The sequence below is a fragment of the Platichthys flesus genome, chromosome 23 (genome assembly GCF_949316205.1).
Source record: "Platichthys flesus chromosome 23, fPlaFle2.1, whole genome shotgun sequence".
Taxonomy (NCBI): Eukaryota; Metazoa; Chordata; class Actinopteri; order Pleuronectiformes; family Pleuronectidae; genus Platichthys; species Platichthys flesus.
This window is the reverse complement of record NC_084967.1, coordinates 3,768,606-3,784,248: the sequence shown is the minus strand read 5'-3', so window position 1 is coordinate 3,784,248 and position 15,643 is coordinate 3,768,606. Positions and strand designations below refer to the sequence as shown.

At 43.2% G+C, this 15,643-nt stretch overlaps 3 protein-coding genes across 3 annotated transcripts; 2 read left to right on the top strand and 1 right to left on the bottom strand.

Annotated features, from left to right (window-relative positions):
- Positions 1-115: 115 nt before the first annotated feature.
- wu:fb74b10 (uncharacterized) lies at positions 116-2,018 on the top strand. The gene is made up of 3 exons (XM_062383079.1): positions 116-339; positions 1,025-1,194; positions 1,418-2,018. Exons 1-3 carry the CDS (start codon positions 147-149, stop codon positions 1,901-1,903), a joined length of 849 nt encoding a protein of 282 aa, XP_062239063.1. The 5' UTR covers positions 116-146; the 3' UTR covers positions 1,904-2,018.
- An 80-nt stretch (positions 2,019-2,098) lies between these two features.
- LOC133948982 (uncharacterized) lies at positions 2,099-4,633 on the bottom strand. The gene is made up of 4 exons (XM_062383078.1): positions 4,441-4,633; positions 4,207-4,372; positions 3,328-3,443; positions 2,099-3,028 (listed from the first exon to the last, which is right to left on the bottom strand). Exons 1-4 carry the CDS (start codon positions 4,591-4,593, stop codon positions 2,216-2,218), a joined length of 1,248 nt encoding a protein of 415 aa, XP_062239062.1. The 5' UTR covers positions 4,594-4,633; the 3' UTR covers positions 2,099-2,215.
- Positions 4,634-5,853: 1,220 nt separating this feature from the next.
- On the top strand, positions 5,854-15,436 carry LOC133948519 (uncharacterized). The gene is made up of 19 exons (XM_062382326.1): positions 5,854-5,962; positions 6,048-6,106; positions 6,203-6,263; positions 7,012-7,166; positions 7,259-7,323; positions 7,448-7,541; positions 7,839-8,102; positions 8,468-8,761; positions 9,225-9,476; positions 10,196-10,519; positions 10,750-10,865; positions 11,424-11,643; positions 11,769-11,924; positions 12,824-13,014; positions 13,564-13,715; positions 13,859-14,116; positions 14,235-14,388; positions 14,804-14,936; positions 15,295-15,436. Coding segments are annotated over exons 1-19 (3,075 nt in total). The 5' UTR covers positions 5,854-5,960; the 3' UTR covers positions 15,420-15,436.
- Positions 15,437-15,643: the final 207 nt, after the last annotated feature.

Sequence of the window (15,643 nt, the reverse complement as noted above, 5' to 3'; positions counted from 1 at the left end):
TCTGCCTGCCTGCCTGCCTTTCTTTCTGTCTGTCTGTCGGTCCTACATAACGCAGATTCACACTCCAACACAAGGTGGCGGCAGTGACGCTGGCTGTCAGCCGCCTACGATCCGAGCGAAGTAGAAGCAGAAGAACATCAACAAACATGGCCGACAGGACGGGCAGCTATGCCACAAGAAAGGGCCATCGGGCGATCTGGGGTCAGGAGACCGAGCACAGCTTGATAGAAATATGGCAGGAACACCAGTGTCTGTTCGACGTGTCCAGTTCTCAGTATCACAACCGAGTGGAGAAGGAGAAGGCGTGGAGGGAGATCGCTAAATGTCTCCAGCAGCCAGGTTCGGTGTTCATGTTAAATAGGGATGACCATGAGCTACTCAAACCATTGCTGCTGTCACAGCTGCACTGGGTTGTATACTGTACATCAGGTTAGAGAATTGTGAGCCAATCTATTCATTAAAAAACACAGAGCGATTAATAGATTATTAAAACAGGTGGCGATTGATTTTGTAGTTGATAATTCATCAGTCATTGTTGCAGCCCTAACTTCTAAAGAGCAGTGTACAACAGTAGTAGCATACAAAGTGTTTACATAGTAGTGGTAGCATACAATATTAATATAGTTTACTAAATAGAAGTATACAGTATTAAAAGTAGTATACTAAATTGTAAAACACAATAGAAGTAGTGGTAGTTTACTAAATAGCAGTATGCAATAGTCGCAGTAGTAGAAGTATACTAAATATAGTAGTATAATAGTAGTGGTATACGAAATAGCAGTATACAATGCTAGTAGTAGTAGTATACAGTAATAATAGTATTCAAAATAGTAGAACCAGTAGCATACTAAATAGTGGTTTCCAATAGTAGAAGTAGAATACTAAATAGCATTATACAATATTAGTTGTAGTAGTATACTAAAGCATACTTAGGATAGATCAAAATACCTAAACCAAATTCTGGAAGGTCAAACTAATGATGATACATTTGCTTTTTTTTATTCTGTAAATGTTTGCCTTGCAGTTCAGGAGGTGAAGACCAGGGCCACGTCGCTCCGCACCCAGTACTCCAGGCTCATAAAGCCCAAACCCAACGGGGGCGAGATCAAACCTCTGACCCCGAGGCAACAGTGGCTCATCAGGGCGATGGACTTCATCAAACCATATATTGTGCATCGTCCATGTGAGACCGCTGTAAGTTACACAGACTGAGAACCTGTTACTCAGTTTGCAATGTGCACAAAATAAAAGGAAATACACACTTTACATGAGGGCTATTTGAACTCATTTTCCTAAGTTATGAAAACGTCATTACACCGTTGATGGTAAAGCTGAGAATAGTTGAATAATCACATGATTTAGTGTCTCTTACACAACTGTGATTTTGCCTGAACCCTCTCTGCATCCCCTCCTCCAGGTTGACATGTCGCTCTGTGAGCTGGACGACTCAGAGGAGCAGGAGGATCATTCGGACTCATTTGAATCAGTGCTCCTGTCGAGACCTGAGACTCCAGAGACCCTGATGCCCCGGGTGCTACGCTCGGCCTCCTCCTGCGAGTTGTCGGACGAAGGGGCTTCCCCGACGAGGGAACCTGCCCAATCGGCTCCAAGGGGAGTCAAACGCAAGGCACGAACAGAGGACATCGAGCTGCAGAAGCTTTTGGTTTTAAAACAAATGGCGGCTAAAGTTGACGCTGATCACGCGGATGGGTTTACAACTTTTGGTAACCAGGTGGCATCCGAACTCCGCCTAATCAGCGACCCGGCAAATCTCACAAGACTGAAAAGGCAAATCGTCAACATGATATACGACACCCAGGACTCTGAAAGAAAGCAGCCGCCAGCGGCACACAAATACAAACAGAACACCGCGCCTACGCCACTGGTTCAGTCCAAGTCCTAGTGTTTTCAACCACCTTATAACTGTTTTATATTCTTTACTTTTCCTTAATATAAATTAATGCTCAACTGTTTTATTTTCTATTTGCCTCAATACATCATGGTTACTCTTTGTGTCACTTTTATTACTCCATTTACGTTCACAATATATGTTTGAAACCAAATTTACAAGAATATTCTGTCAACTGGACCTTTACAATAAGTACACACCACAGCTTTATTTGATTCACAAAATGGCTGTATTCAAATTGTGCAAGATGTGCATACACACAACAAAAAGGCAAAAATGTTGCAGAGAGTTACTCGGTGGTTGAGGCTAAATGTGTCCCTCCTGCCAGGGGACGAAGCCAGCAGGGGACACAAAGTAGTCACTCAGAAGGTTTCTTTGCTGCTCTGCTGTAACCGTCGGGTCACATGGCAGCCTGTTGTCCACCGGCTGTAAATTCCCCGTTCCATGATTTCTCCAAGCGCCATCAACAATCACCTGATCGGTGGTCTGCCAGTCAGCGAAGCCAGGAGGTGCGTAGGCCTCAGATCTGCGCCCGCACAGGAAATTGTGGATGCACAGGGAGGCCAGGGTTATTTTCACCACCTTCTCCGGCTCCAGGCAGATGGTGGACCTGAGGACCCTCAGCCTGTTCACGAGAATCCCAAAGGCGTTTTCTGCCACCCTCCGGGCCCTCGTCAGCCGGATATTCAGGACCCGGTGAGAGTGGTCCACCTGCTGTGCAGGGTACGGCTTCATGAGGTCATTCCGTAGAGGGTACGTGTCATCACCGACAAACATGTACGGCATCAGCACGTGTGAGTTGGGCAAAGGCTCAGGTGGAGGAAAGTTGAGCAGGCCCCGGTCCATCTCTTTACCCAGGTCCGAGTCTTCGAACGGTCCAGTGTCTGACTCTCTGCTCTGCGTAGCCACTCTTGCATAGATAAATTTGTAGTCCGCGTCCACAGCCGCCATCAGCACCAACGACAAGTTGCCCTTGTAGTTGTGGTAGAGGCTGCTGTTTCTTCCTGGAGGTTGAATGTGGATATGTTTGCATTCCAGCGCCCCGAGGCAATGTGGAAAGTGCCATTTGGAATCAAAGTCCTGGGCTACTGTCCGCCATTCTGCCGCTGTTGATGGTGTCTAGTGATGAAAGGAAAGAACAGCTGCATTATTGACAGTCATAAAATGAAATTGTATTGTGAATGCTACATTTGTTATTGTTGAAACAGCCTTTCTACTTAGCATGATGCAAACTCTGGAGACACACTGATGTTTTCAAAATGGAAATCAGGGATTATTGTTTTCATTTTTGATATATGAACCTAAAAACTAGGGCTAATAACACTTGGTGTGTAGATGTAAGACTTTCAAAGTAAGATTTCAAGTCCACTGTTGCACTGTGGGAAATCTGGACAGTCCATTTTGCCAGAGGTGCTTACCTTCAGGAAGTCTTTCTTCATGACCCGGTGCAGAGCAGCACAGGTCTCCATGATGATCTGTGAAATCGTGCTGGTTCCAATCCTGTACTGCAACCGGAGAGACTTGAAAGTTTCTCCTACGTGAGAAAAGAAATAATTACACAGTGCGCAGATACAGACACTGAACAGCAACAGAGTGGAACAGTGACCGTCCTCTTTTAGAACGGCTTCTGTTGAACCAACGGATTGTAGCCACCATAATAATCGAGGTGAAGGAAAACATTTCCAGGGTAACAACAAACTGCACCAATCCCAGGCGTCAATATTACACCCGAGGATTGTGGGTTTATATCGTACAGACTTGTGGCTTCTACAGGGGCAAATAACAATGTTTCACAGTCTCCTGCCTTGTGCTACGTCCACATTGGATGGTTGCATATTGTGGCTGATAATCAAAATCTCTATTCAGATAATTATTGGGATTTTTACTTCCAGATCTACTATGGGTGAAAATCTGCGACCAAATCTTTGCGACTTAGAGGCTGAGGGGAGGGGGGCACTACTCCATGTGCTGGTTGGTCAATGAATCAGCAAAGGGGAGGTCCAAATTGTGTCTGGTGCTGTCACAGAGTGAAGACCGGTGGTTCAGCATCACTTCATTAGTCCCCAAGCAGAAGATTAAATAGATCTAAATCTCATTGTCATTTTATTTATTTACTTGTGAATTGTCTCAGCTGTGATTTTTCTGTTTGTGCACATTTATGTATAATCTATATTTTTGCATTAAAAAGCTGAACACGTGACACCCTCTGTGCTTCCGTCAACAAAACCACGTGACCTGATTACCATAAGTAAACAAAACAGATGCAACAATAACACAGAGTGCACGTGACTCCTCACCTGTCACCAAGAAGCGCAGCGTCAGGGAGAGTCGCTCTCTGGGGGAAATGGCCAGTCTCATCTTGGTGTTCTGTTTGGTTATGAGAGGTTCGACCATCGCCAGCAACAGATCGAACTCCTCTGCGGTCATGCGCAGCAGCTTCCTGAAGCCAGACTGCTCCTGGGTCTGTTCGCAGGGTAGACACAACATCAGATCAGGAGAGGGAGAGAGAGTGTGTGTGTGTGATCACTGACCTCCAGCTCCCTCTGCAGAAGAGACAGTCCGGGCTGCACACGTCCGCCGCTCCACTCCTTCACCCAAACTCGTTTCTTCTTCTTCTCGCGTCTTCCTTCCGAGGAGATCATCGCGCAAACGACCAGCAGCGCTTGTTTCTGTCGGACGTCCATGGCTGGGGGAGCAGCGGTTCAGCAGCGAGAGAGTCGTGTCTCGCGTCATATCCTGTTTCACTTCTCGCGCTGTCTATCGTGACAAAGCGTGGTTTGGAGATCAGTTGTTAATTGAGAGTATTTTTTTTTATTATAAATTGAAAACTCTTTAAACAAAAGTAATAAAGGTCGATTTAAAATGTGTGAAAAAAAAACATTTGCATACAAAAACAAACATGGCATAATTCAATCAGAAAAATAACAAGTACAAAGTAGTTGCCAAAGAAAGGAACAGAATACAACAGCAACAAAGCGAGAGAATAATTATGATTATGATCCTTAGAATAATAATGATAGTGATAATGATACAGGGCGAGTGGGGTCGGCTTTATTTCAGTATCCTGTGTTAATTGGAAAACCTTATAAAATGTCAAACAATCTTTGTGCTTTTCTTCATTTAAATTAACTCAAGCCTAAATTCAGTTAAGAAAAACGATACACTTTTGGGATGATTTGTGATTGAGAATTTATTACCATAGACAGAATCACATTATTTATTTATTTTTCTAAATCCTTCTGCTCTCTGTTATGAAACTCAGCACATCCTATTCAACGAGCTTCTGAAGCCGGAAGCAGCAATGATCATGATTTTTCCAAACAAGTTGAAGCAGCTTTTAGTCTCTGTGCTGCAAACAAGTGTCTGATGGTCTTAAGATATGCTCCATCCACTGATATGTTCAAAACCAGGTTGAAAACCTACATACCATCATCACATTTTATTATATTCTTATTTTGCTAATTTATGTCTATTTCTTTGTAGAATTTTTCACCTTCTACATAAATTGAGATAACTTTTTTTTTATCTATAATGAGCCTATTTTAACCTCATTACCTTGTTTACTCTACTCTTTTATATCTCTTTCATTTTGCTTGTAAACTGTTCTAAACTCTACTTTCTGATTTAAAATCCATTTCTTTTATCTTGTTGTTGTTTGTTTTAAATGTCCCTTTATAACATTCATAAATAAACTGCACTGCCTTGCATGACCTTTATGGTTTTTTTTTAAATACACAGAATATAGGTTTGAACAGTTTAATGAATATATGGTTTTTGATTTTCCTTTGGGTATCTTACATTTCAAGGTATTGGCCAATCAACTGTTATAGAGTATTGAAATCCATGTATCCAATTTATCTTGATTATCAGGTGTTACTATTACGATTAGTATTGGTATCAGTGGGATAGACATTAAATACCCATGATGGTCTGTTTCCTGTTCCCACTGGAGAGGTCAGTGCTTGTGGGCACAGCTGTCACTCATTAGGAGCGTCACCTCCACACCTCATTCTAATGAACACACAGTGACTCACTAAAGAATACAAGAAAAATGTAGGGAAATAACTCCTAAGTTATCGAATCAACATCATCTTCAGACAGATTTAGTGGATTGATATTGTTTTTAAATGTTTTTCAGGAACTCCTTCCAGTTCTCCTCCATTTGTCTGATCCTGGTGACGCAGGTCATATCGTTTGGTGAGTATCAAGTTCTTTGTCTCACCGAGGTTATTGTTGAAATCAAAGTTTTTCACACAGACTTTTGAGAGATTCTTTGCGTGCACTTTCTTCCAGGAGACACGGATGATGCACAATTTTCTATTTGTTGGATGAGTAAGAACAAGGCTATGGAAAGGTAAAAGCTGTTTTCAATGTCTTGCTTTTATTTGTAAAAGCTCGTGCCTGACTGAGTGCATTTGAATTAGAGCCCCATGCCAAACCTCATTCAGAAAAACCCCATGTATTGTTTCTCTGTTAAGCAGCAAACTTGTAGCAATGGTAAAATGCTCCCACTGACTTATTATACTGCCCTCTTGAATTCGGCATTCATTTCAATTTATTTTATTTATGTCCGATGATATTTAAGACAGGCCTGTGGACAGAATCATAATTATAACTTTAACAGTCTGGCGCCTTTCAACGCAGCCATGACAAAAAGGACAAATAAAAAAAAATCAATGCAATGTCATTAAACTCAAAGACCTCAAACAATATGATACAAAATCTCAATCCAATGACGGCAGATACAATTGTTTCATCTAAGAGTAAAGGTGAAACATTTTTACAAAAGAAACGTAATTAAAGGTTCAGGTAGTTGCATTTTAGGGATATCTAGTGGTGAAGTTGCATATTGCAGTTGAAAACCCCTCCCCCTCCCCTTCCAAACCTGAAAGCCAACATGTGGCAGCCTTCATTTGTCATAAAAACTCAAAAGGGTTTTAGTTTGGGCTACTGAAAAAAGTACATTAGTCATCTTCCACACTGAACCGAAGATCAATTGGTCAGTTGTGGATTTAAATCAAGTGTGTGTTCATGTCAATAAGCACGGTAGCAATAAACGGACAATAATGTGCCAGTGCTGTATCATCTTTTTATTCTTTCAGACACAATGGAAACCTCTGGCTGAATAGCACGGCACTGAAGTCCATATGGAGGGGGGGTAGAGTCAACTCCCTGACGGTGCAGCCGGCTGTAGAAAACAAGCTCACCCTGAAGTATGGTGGCGCCATTAACGCATGGACTTTAACTTTCTCTCCAAGTAAGCCTGCAAGCTTTGCAATGGTTGGAGATTCATACTCACTAGGTGTATATTGTACTATTATATATTAAATGAAGTTTTGTCACTTTAAGGTATAAGGCTCAACAAGATCAAAGGTCTGCCCAAACCCCAGAGGCAACCAGAAAAAGCCACTGAGGTACTTTCGACACAACATTCATCAAACTGCAGTTCTATACATATATTTGGTTTTTCCTTGATTTAATACTCATAATGTTACACATTCATCTTACTGTGTATTTTAACTTTTATACCTTCTGCAGAGCTTCCTGGACTCAATGAATCCCACTGACGTGTTTGCATGTGAAAGCGGAACAGTGTTCTTCTACCAGGATGAAGACTTCTTTCTAGCTGCTGGTGAGATTATTTGATAGGTTGTGTTTAGTGTGTGCGTCTCTGCATTGTTTCAGGGTATTGTCGTGTTTGCTGTACATCGAGCACGTCTGAGGGTTGAGCCACTTCTTCTGGGAAAAGTTTAGCATTCTGGGAAATGAGTGTTCGATGATAGATGAGATGATCAATACCCTCAGACATATTAATTGACCTGGTGTCTGTTGGTGTGTATTATTTGAATTTAAGGGAACTGTGCCTTGAGTGCAGCTCGGCATCCTCCAACCCTTTTTATGACTGACCTGCTGTCTTCTCTGGTCCTAGGCCACACTCTGCGTCTCCCTGTCAAGATTGAGTCCAAGAGCTCCTCTATGCTGCTGCTCTCCTGGGTGGAGAACGGTCTAAAGACCGACGACAACCACACTGTGACCCTGTACCGCACTGATCCCACCTCCTATGCCATAATCGGCATGGACTCTACTGGACTGGACCACTACCACCTCATAGCTCTGGACTCCTGCAGCCCCTATGTGGCATGTGTGGAGACTGCAGGCTCTGACTCCTTCATCTGCATCTCTGCTCTCACTGGTACATACTGGTGCTGATTTAGAGGACATCCTGAAAGGGCCAGTTCACACAAATGACATAAAATACATGTATATTGTTGAACTGAACCTTTTTAAATAGTTTTCTTGTCCCTCGAATGTATTTTTCACCTGTTGGTAAAGTGACCTAGCATATGTCTGAGGAGAAGATTAACAAAATGGACAAAGGTATCGAATTTTGTCACTGTAATGTCAGGTTCATGTATTATTTGGTTAATGGACTAAAGTGTAAAACCCCCAGGATGTTTCCCAGATTAGATACAGAGATTCAGCCACAGATTCCCTCCTCAGGTTGTGTTTTTCAGTAATTTTAAACACCTTCACAGTCTGTTCTTGTTTTTCTTCCAGACCCAGACATTCCCAAAGACTTTGAGGTGATGTCATGGAACAGCAGCAGCATATCGCTGACGTGGGACTGTCCCGAGAACCTCAAGTACTCTCACTTCCTCCTGACCGCCTTCTACCTGAACGGCACCGACCACATCACGGAGGAGGAGCGCCTCTGGTTAAAGGAGGAGGGCTTTGCGTTCACCCTGTCTGGCCTGCAGCCCTGCAGCAGGGTCAGGTTTGGCCTACAGACCGTTTGCCAGTCAGGGCTGGAGTCCCACTACAGCGAGATGATCCTGAATGATGGAAACTCTGGTGAGTCCTGCACAGAGGTCGTGGACTGACTAAATGAGCTACGCTGGATTTATGATTTATAGATATAAATTGAGGCTCAGGAGGTCGAACGGGAAACTCTTCTTCTGCCGGTGTTCCTTTCTTTGACTAATCATCACTTGTGGTCGAAGTAACTCTGTCTCACTTGAAGGAGCTGCCGAATCAGTTTTTCCTGATCTCAGTAAAGATTTTCGGTGTCTTGTTGCTCTGACTGCTACTTGGAAACACTTTTGGGGTATTTTTACCAATCACAAGAAACCCAGGACGCACTGAAACATTTAGATTTAAAGATATTAAACCACAAAGTCTGTTTCTGTTTTATGCATTAGCTCTGAGGCAGGAGTTAAACTATAAACCACCTTTTATTAATTGGCTCTAGATAGCAGCTCTGAGTATTATGATATCTTCACACTGTAGAGCTGAACAGATGTTCTCTGCTCCTCAGTCTACTCCAACATCTGGGCCTTGACTCAGTCGTCGTTTGGCCCCGACAACTACACCCTGAGCTGGGAGGTGACCAACGCCTCGTTCATCTCCAGGTTCCGAGTTTACAACGACGAGGCGCTGCACGGCACCACACTCGAGACCAACTACACTGTGGGGGGGCTGTTGCCATGCGAACAGTACGAGGCCACGGTGGAGGCGCTGTGTGGAGAAGCTGTGCTCATGAGCACCAGGACGGTCACTGCACACACAGGTAACACAGAGGCCGACTGGAGGAGGGATGTGCTCGCTTGAGCGTCATTTAGTCGGATAATATAAAAATGAATTTAGAAACCTTCGCGCATTTAAGAAAAGTTACTGAGACGCTTTGCCGAGTTATATATTCTGTTCCCTCATAAATGCTTAACATTTCCACATTGGTATATGTGGTGCAGCTATAGAGGCTGAGTGGTTCCTTGTAGTCTAACTATGGTGCAGTGTGAGGAAAGTATAGCTTTCGTTATGTGCAGGATCTTCAGTATCCAGCAGCTGAGCTTCTGGTGAGAGGTAACGAAGAATGAAAACTTTTACTGGTGCAGACTTTAACTATACTCAGTTTTTTTTTTGTGGCTGCCCTGTAGTTTGGCCAACCAGCCTGCAAACAGAGGATGGAGTGTAGGGGTCACAGGAGGCAAATATGGCAGCGAAGGATGTGTCGTTTGTTTCACCAGTTCCCCACAATCCAGCCAGTGATGAGATATATATTCAGACAATTTATAAATCAGCAACCGCAGCAGATATTATTGTCTTATGAGTTGGAAAAAGTGAAAGCAGATAAGATTTATTTTGTCTTATCAGAACAGTCACTATTGCACCTTGTGATGTATTAGTGAGAAAGCTCAACTCTGTTGCTTTGGGCCTTGATTGTAATTTTTTTTTGATTTTCTGTGTACAGTACAATAAATCGAATATGTCTTTAAACTGTGTATCCAGGACCGTATGGTGTGTCTGAGCTCTCCTTCCGCTCTAACGACTCCACCGCCGTGTGGACGCCCGGCACCTCCAAACAGTCGGCCATGGCCTTCCTGTACGAGCTGTCTCTGAAGAACGGCACCGCCATCAAGAGCAGCCGGGTGGCCGACGCCCAGCTACACCTCCCCAGGCTGGACGAGGGGATGACCTACATCCTGGACGTGTGGGAGGAATGTGACGGAGAGTGGGAGTCCGAACATTCTCAGCTGTGTTTCCAGGGAGCAAATTCCTCTCTAGGGTTCCTTCTGAGGTCCGCTGGAGCTGCTGGACCTGGTCTGGACCTAGGTCAGTCCGAGGCACCTTCCAACGGGACGTGTGGTGTTATTTTGACTCACAAGTTCCATTCATCTTGTCCTCAAGATAATCCACTGAACGCTATGAGTGATACACATGTTTTTAAGACCGTTACAAAAGAAAAAAACATTTATCTCTTCTGAAATCTAGTTCCACATCTGATCATGATGTACATGATCTTTCACAGTAAACCTACCTTCTCTTATTTCCTGTTACTGTAGAGCTGGAGTTCGACTTTGACAGCCTCGTGATGATGGTTCCCTGGTCACTGCCTGAGGATCTCCAGGATGAGGCCTCAGAGCCAAGAGAGGAAATGAAGAAGATCTTCAAAGACAAGGTGTCACACTCTGCAGACTCGGTTTCCATCCTAATCGTTTGCACTCATCGAAATGTATATCCAGAGGAGACTTGTGGCGTCATTGCAACAATGATAACTCCTATCTCATGCAGTAGTCTGAGATTTACATCAAACTAATGTATGTGAAATAACAACTCTGGAGAGTGAAGCTGCCTGGTGGCTCGCTGCAGTATATAACATAGAACGCCTGTGTTGGAGCTATTTGTGGCTTTCTGTTTTTCTAGTTGAATTCTAACTTTTAGAACTTTTCAGTTAGTTGTTGGTTGAAGACACTGGACCCCAGGTGATTTTACATATGGGTCAGAGGGCATAGGCAGAAATGGACTTTTATTTCCCGGTGGAACATTCACTCCTCAGGTGCCTCAGTGGCTTTACACCCCTACACCCTCTCTTACACCCTCTCTTTGTTAACAGATAGGACATGGGGAACATTAGCTTACTTCTGGTTGATACACTTAAACCCAACAATTATTTCCTTTAGATAGTTTACCACTTTAGTTCTTGTCATATTTCACCTTTGCGTGTTTGTGTCTTCAGCTGCAGGAGCTGTTGAAGGATTTCGACCAGCCGGCACGTGTGGAGCTGGCCAACTTCCAACCTGCAGAGGATCCAGACAAGACAGAGATTCTGTTTTTGTCCTTTGACGATTCTCAAACGGACCAGGACGTTCCCCTGTCTGTGGACGACCAGCTGGATCACATTCGCTCTCTGAACGCGACCAACATCACAGTCAGAGACGGGGTCATTCACTGGAACGGTGGGTGATAATGGTGAAAACCGGTGCACTCTGGTTTAATGTCACTGTCAGCCCCACATTTCTATTAATACATCTCGTCAATTCATAATCCTCTGATTTGCTTTGGCTTTGTTTTTTTTTGTTAGGTCAAGATCTGTGTACCGCCTCCAAACACAAATTGTGTCCCCGCAACTCTCTGTGCATCAACACTCTGGGCTCATTCGCCTGCGTGTGCCAACATGGATTCTACGATGTGAGAGCTGTCAGCGAACCTCGGGTGGCTTCAAAGGCAATCTGCAATGGTATAGTTGCACCTTTTTGTGAGCTCACTACATTAAGATGGCAATCGATACGCTTTTATTAACCGGATTAAGACACAGACGCAGTTGTAGTTATTTCTTTTCTTTTAAAATATCTTTTAGAATCCTTTTTTTTTTTTTTTTTTGTCTCAGAATAGGCATCTTAATAGGTTTGTTCGGTTTGTTATTTGTTTTTATTTATTGGTTCATAGTCTGTATGGTACCGACCTGAGCAAAGTGAATTTCACCGCTATTTATATCTATCTGAAGACAAAAGTCTGAATGAGATATCGTCCTAGTGGAGCTTTCACAGGATTTGTCAACATCAAAAATCAAAAGAAGTTTTAGCTTTTGCAGAATTGGAAAGAAAAAATTAACAATGGTAAAACAAACAGTACTCGGGTATTAAACTGTTACAGGTTGGGGTAAAACACTATCAAGTAATCATGCAAGTCTACATTAGATCATGCTCTGTTCATGTAAACTGGAATATGAATAGAATATTCTATTAGGAGCTCATAAACACTATAATCAATGTCTTATTCTGAATAAGGTCACTAGTTGGAACATGTGTCCATGTAAACAAATTCCAATTGACTTAAAACTGGGAGCAGGGAGACTGTGATTGGTTTGTGAAGTGAATGTAAGAACATGGCCATCTTAAAGCCAGAATATCATCCTAATGGACGTTTTGGTAACTCAAGAATCTGCTCTCTGGAATCCAGAATGAATTATATCACACTGAAAGGAATTGACAGACATGCAGTATATTGGCCACTAGAGGAACTGCATGTTATAGTGTTTAACATTTAGTTATAACTGTTGTTACTCTGTATAAACCATAATAATGGAATCAGTATTGGTGTCCCTACCCTCCCTCTGCTCCCCTTGTCTTCACACAGAAAAGGGCCTTTTCAGCCAGTGTCTGGACAAACTCATGTCGGGTGGAATAGCGAAACCCTACCTGACCTCTTACATCGGAGGAAAGGTCGACGTGAGGCTGAACGACGGGCGCTGCTCCGTGGACGAGAGCGAGACCTTCTATTACTTTAGCACCTCGCGGAAATCGTCTGCCTGTGGAACAGAGAGGCGGGTGAGTGACCGGGCTCAGCTGAAGGTTATAAAACGTCAGCCTGTGGATGTGCAGTTTGTGTACGAGGATGTGAGGACAGATAAAGTACTCTAAACTGTATGTTTAGAGAATATGAACCCAAAATATACACTTTATCTTATACCGGAGTGGGAATTAAAGGTAATGCATAAAAAAACCCAAAGATAAAGTTAGACATTTCATCCATTCAGACCTGCCTTTATTCATAATCCAAAAAGCAGGAATTGAATCAGCACTGATCTGGGCCCAACTGGAGATAGACTATTCAATCTTCTGGCCTGTTCTTATTCTTTTGATACTTAGAGAAGTGATTCATAGTACAAATGCCAAGCCCTGATCCAGGGTCGCAGGCCCACTGTCATCTGATATCTAGTGTCGTTTTTTTGTATTTAAGTAATTGCAAATGAGTTAATTAACAAGACTAGAGGAAGGGATCTTACAAACAGTGGTGGGGAGAGGGGGCAGATGAGCCCGTATGCTAATTTGAGCCGTGATCGAAGTGTACAGACACTGTGATTCTGTTGGTTCCAGGTGAACAAAACCCACATCGAATACCAAAACACTTTGATCGTGACCCTAACCAAAGAGGAGAAGATAACCCGGCGGGACCTAACGGTTGTCTGGAGGTGTGTCTACCCTCGACATTATGTTCGCAAGGCACAAGTCGGCGTGGATATGGAATGGTGAGCCATATTACACACCAGCGTTTCCACACTGTATCATTTGCCTAAACTCATCAGAATCTTTGTTTGAATAGTAGCATATAAGAACTCCTTTTTACTTTTGTCTTAACCATCCTCCAATCTCCACCCTTCTCTTGTCGCAGGCTCTCCTCTCACTCCCTCGTGGAGTTAAACTCATCACTGCAGCTGTACCTCACCATGACCCTGTTCACCAACGAGTCGTACACAACTAGCTACACGCACATCATATCCCTGGAGCCGGAGGACATACTGTTCTTCCAGGTGGCTCTGCAGACCAACAACACGTTCGCCTCGGATGTGCTGCTGCAGGTGGAGTCGTGCTGGGCCACCGAGAGCACCGACCCACAGGACGCCGTCCAGGGCGTTCTGCTGCAGGATGGGTATTCTTGCAATGTGACTGGCTCAAGACCAGTTTATCAGTTTCTTTGCCTCACAGCATCATATCCTGCCTGCTTTAGTTGCTTTGAGTGACGGTGAGTTTCCTCCTCTTTGCTCCAGCTGTCCTGTTGACGACACGCTCTACTGGCTCTCCGTTAACGGCCGGGAGCAGAGGAGCAGATTCTCTGTGCAGATGTTCAGCATGCCCAAAGGGTTGCACATCTATATTCACTGCCTGGCCAACATATGTGCTCATGATCAAGACTGCACAAAGGTAAACTGACAGCTTGTCACTGAATGTATTTTACAATTACAAGTCCATACCTGCCTTTAATGATCATTCCTAATATCTAGATTCTTTGCACGGTGTGATAAAGTTGCACTGCACCTCCTCCTCCAGATATGGTCTCAACATCTGATTGTATTTCAAACACAATGACTGCTGGGTCCTTTTTTATCCAGACGGCTTGTTCCACCTTTAAACCAGGAACAGCGGTAGTCCTGGAGCCACAGACACTGCTGTGTTACACATCACATCTGTGATTTTAGAAGGCCGACATGTGATTTTTAAAATACCATATTTTTAAAATGCCATATGCAGGCTTGTTTGGTTCAGCGTAAACAAGGACAAGCAAAGTTATCAGTCCAGTCCAGTCTCCCTAAATTTCACACATTTGTTGTTGCTGTAGAATTGCAGCAGCCAGCCGCGCAGCAAGAGATCAGTGTTCCAGACGGAGAAGAAGGGGAAACCTGCTGCTGTAGTGTCTGCTGGACCTCTAATTGTCATCAATAGAGAGATGTCAGGAGACCGTTCTTCTCACTGTGAGTTTGTCTTACTGCATCACGATCTGTCTTATCTCCAGTGGGTGGGTGTTCACTGCAGGACGGTTCGATCAGAGGTTCATTCATTTTTCTGGAGCTGATGTTAACCTAATGGGGTGAATGTGCTCACATTTTGTACATTTAGGTTTAAGGATGACATTTCTCGGTGTAGTTTGTCACAGATTTTAGTTTCTATCTGGAATGTTGGATTTTGTAAATGAGCCAATATTGTATCCCATTAAAAACAGATCTGTTATACAGTCGGGTTTGAACTGATTGTTAAATTAACAGACGCAAAAACATATGTACACTTTAAATACAGAGTTGTTGAAAGTAATTGTCTCCATCTGTTTTGCAGGGCCAGAGCACACGAAGATGATGTTCATTGTGGCCGGATTAATGGGCTTTTTGGGCATAGCCATGCTCTCAGTGATCGCAATCAAGGCAATCATGACTTATTATAAACAGCGTCAGCAGCAATAAAATACTTTAAACATTTATGAGGACGAGTCTTGTGTACTTATGACTGTTCACCACAAAACAATGAAAACAATAGTTATTGTTCAAAACGTTGTTTTTTTTTAAAACTTATTTTACACAATATTTCTCAGATTTATTTTTCATGATCTTCAATCGAAAGCAAAAATGTCCAAATAGTGTTGAGGGAGTATTCCTTAGTGATTGTGTTGCAAGACTATGAGGATATG

Coding starts and splice junctions, on each gene's coding strand:
- wu:fb74b10 (XM_062383079.1), top strand. CDS start 147: ATGGCCGACAGGACGGGCAGCTATGCCACAAGAAAGGGCCATCGGGCG. Junction 340..1,024: donor TAAATGTCTCCAGCAGCCAG/GTTCGGTGTTCA, acceptor TTTGCCTTGCAG/TTCAGGAGGTGAAGACCAGG. Junction 1,195..1,417: donor ATCGTCCATGTGAGACCGCT/GTAAGTTACACA, acceptor CCCCTCCTCCAG/GTTGACATGTCGCTCTGTGA.
- LOC133948982 (XM_062383078.1), bottom strand. CDS start 4,593: ATGGACGTCCGACAGAAACAAGCGCTGCTGGTCGTTTGCGCGATGATC. Junction 4,373..4,440: donor TTCTGCAGAGGGAGCTGGAG/GTCAGTGATCAC, acceptor CCCTGCGAACAG/ACCCAGGAGCAGTCTGGCTT. Junction 3,029..3,327: donor TGAAGAAAGACTTCCTGAAG/GTAAGCACCTCT, acceptor TTTCATCACTAG/ACACCATCAACAGCGGCAGA.
- LOC133948519 (XM_062382326.1), top strand. Junction 6,264..7,011: donor AAGAACAAGGCTATGGAAAG/GTAAAAGCTGTT, acceptor TTATTCTTTCAG/ACACAATGGAAACCTCTGGC. Junction 7,324..7,447: donor AACCAGAAAAAGCCACTGAG/GTACTTTCGACA, acceptor TACCTTCTGCAG/AGCTTCCTGGACTCAATGAA.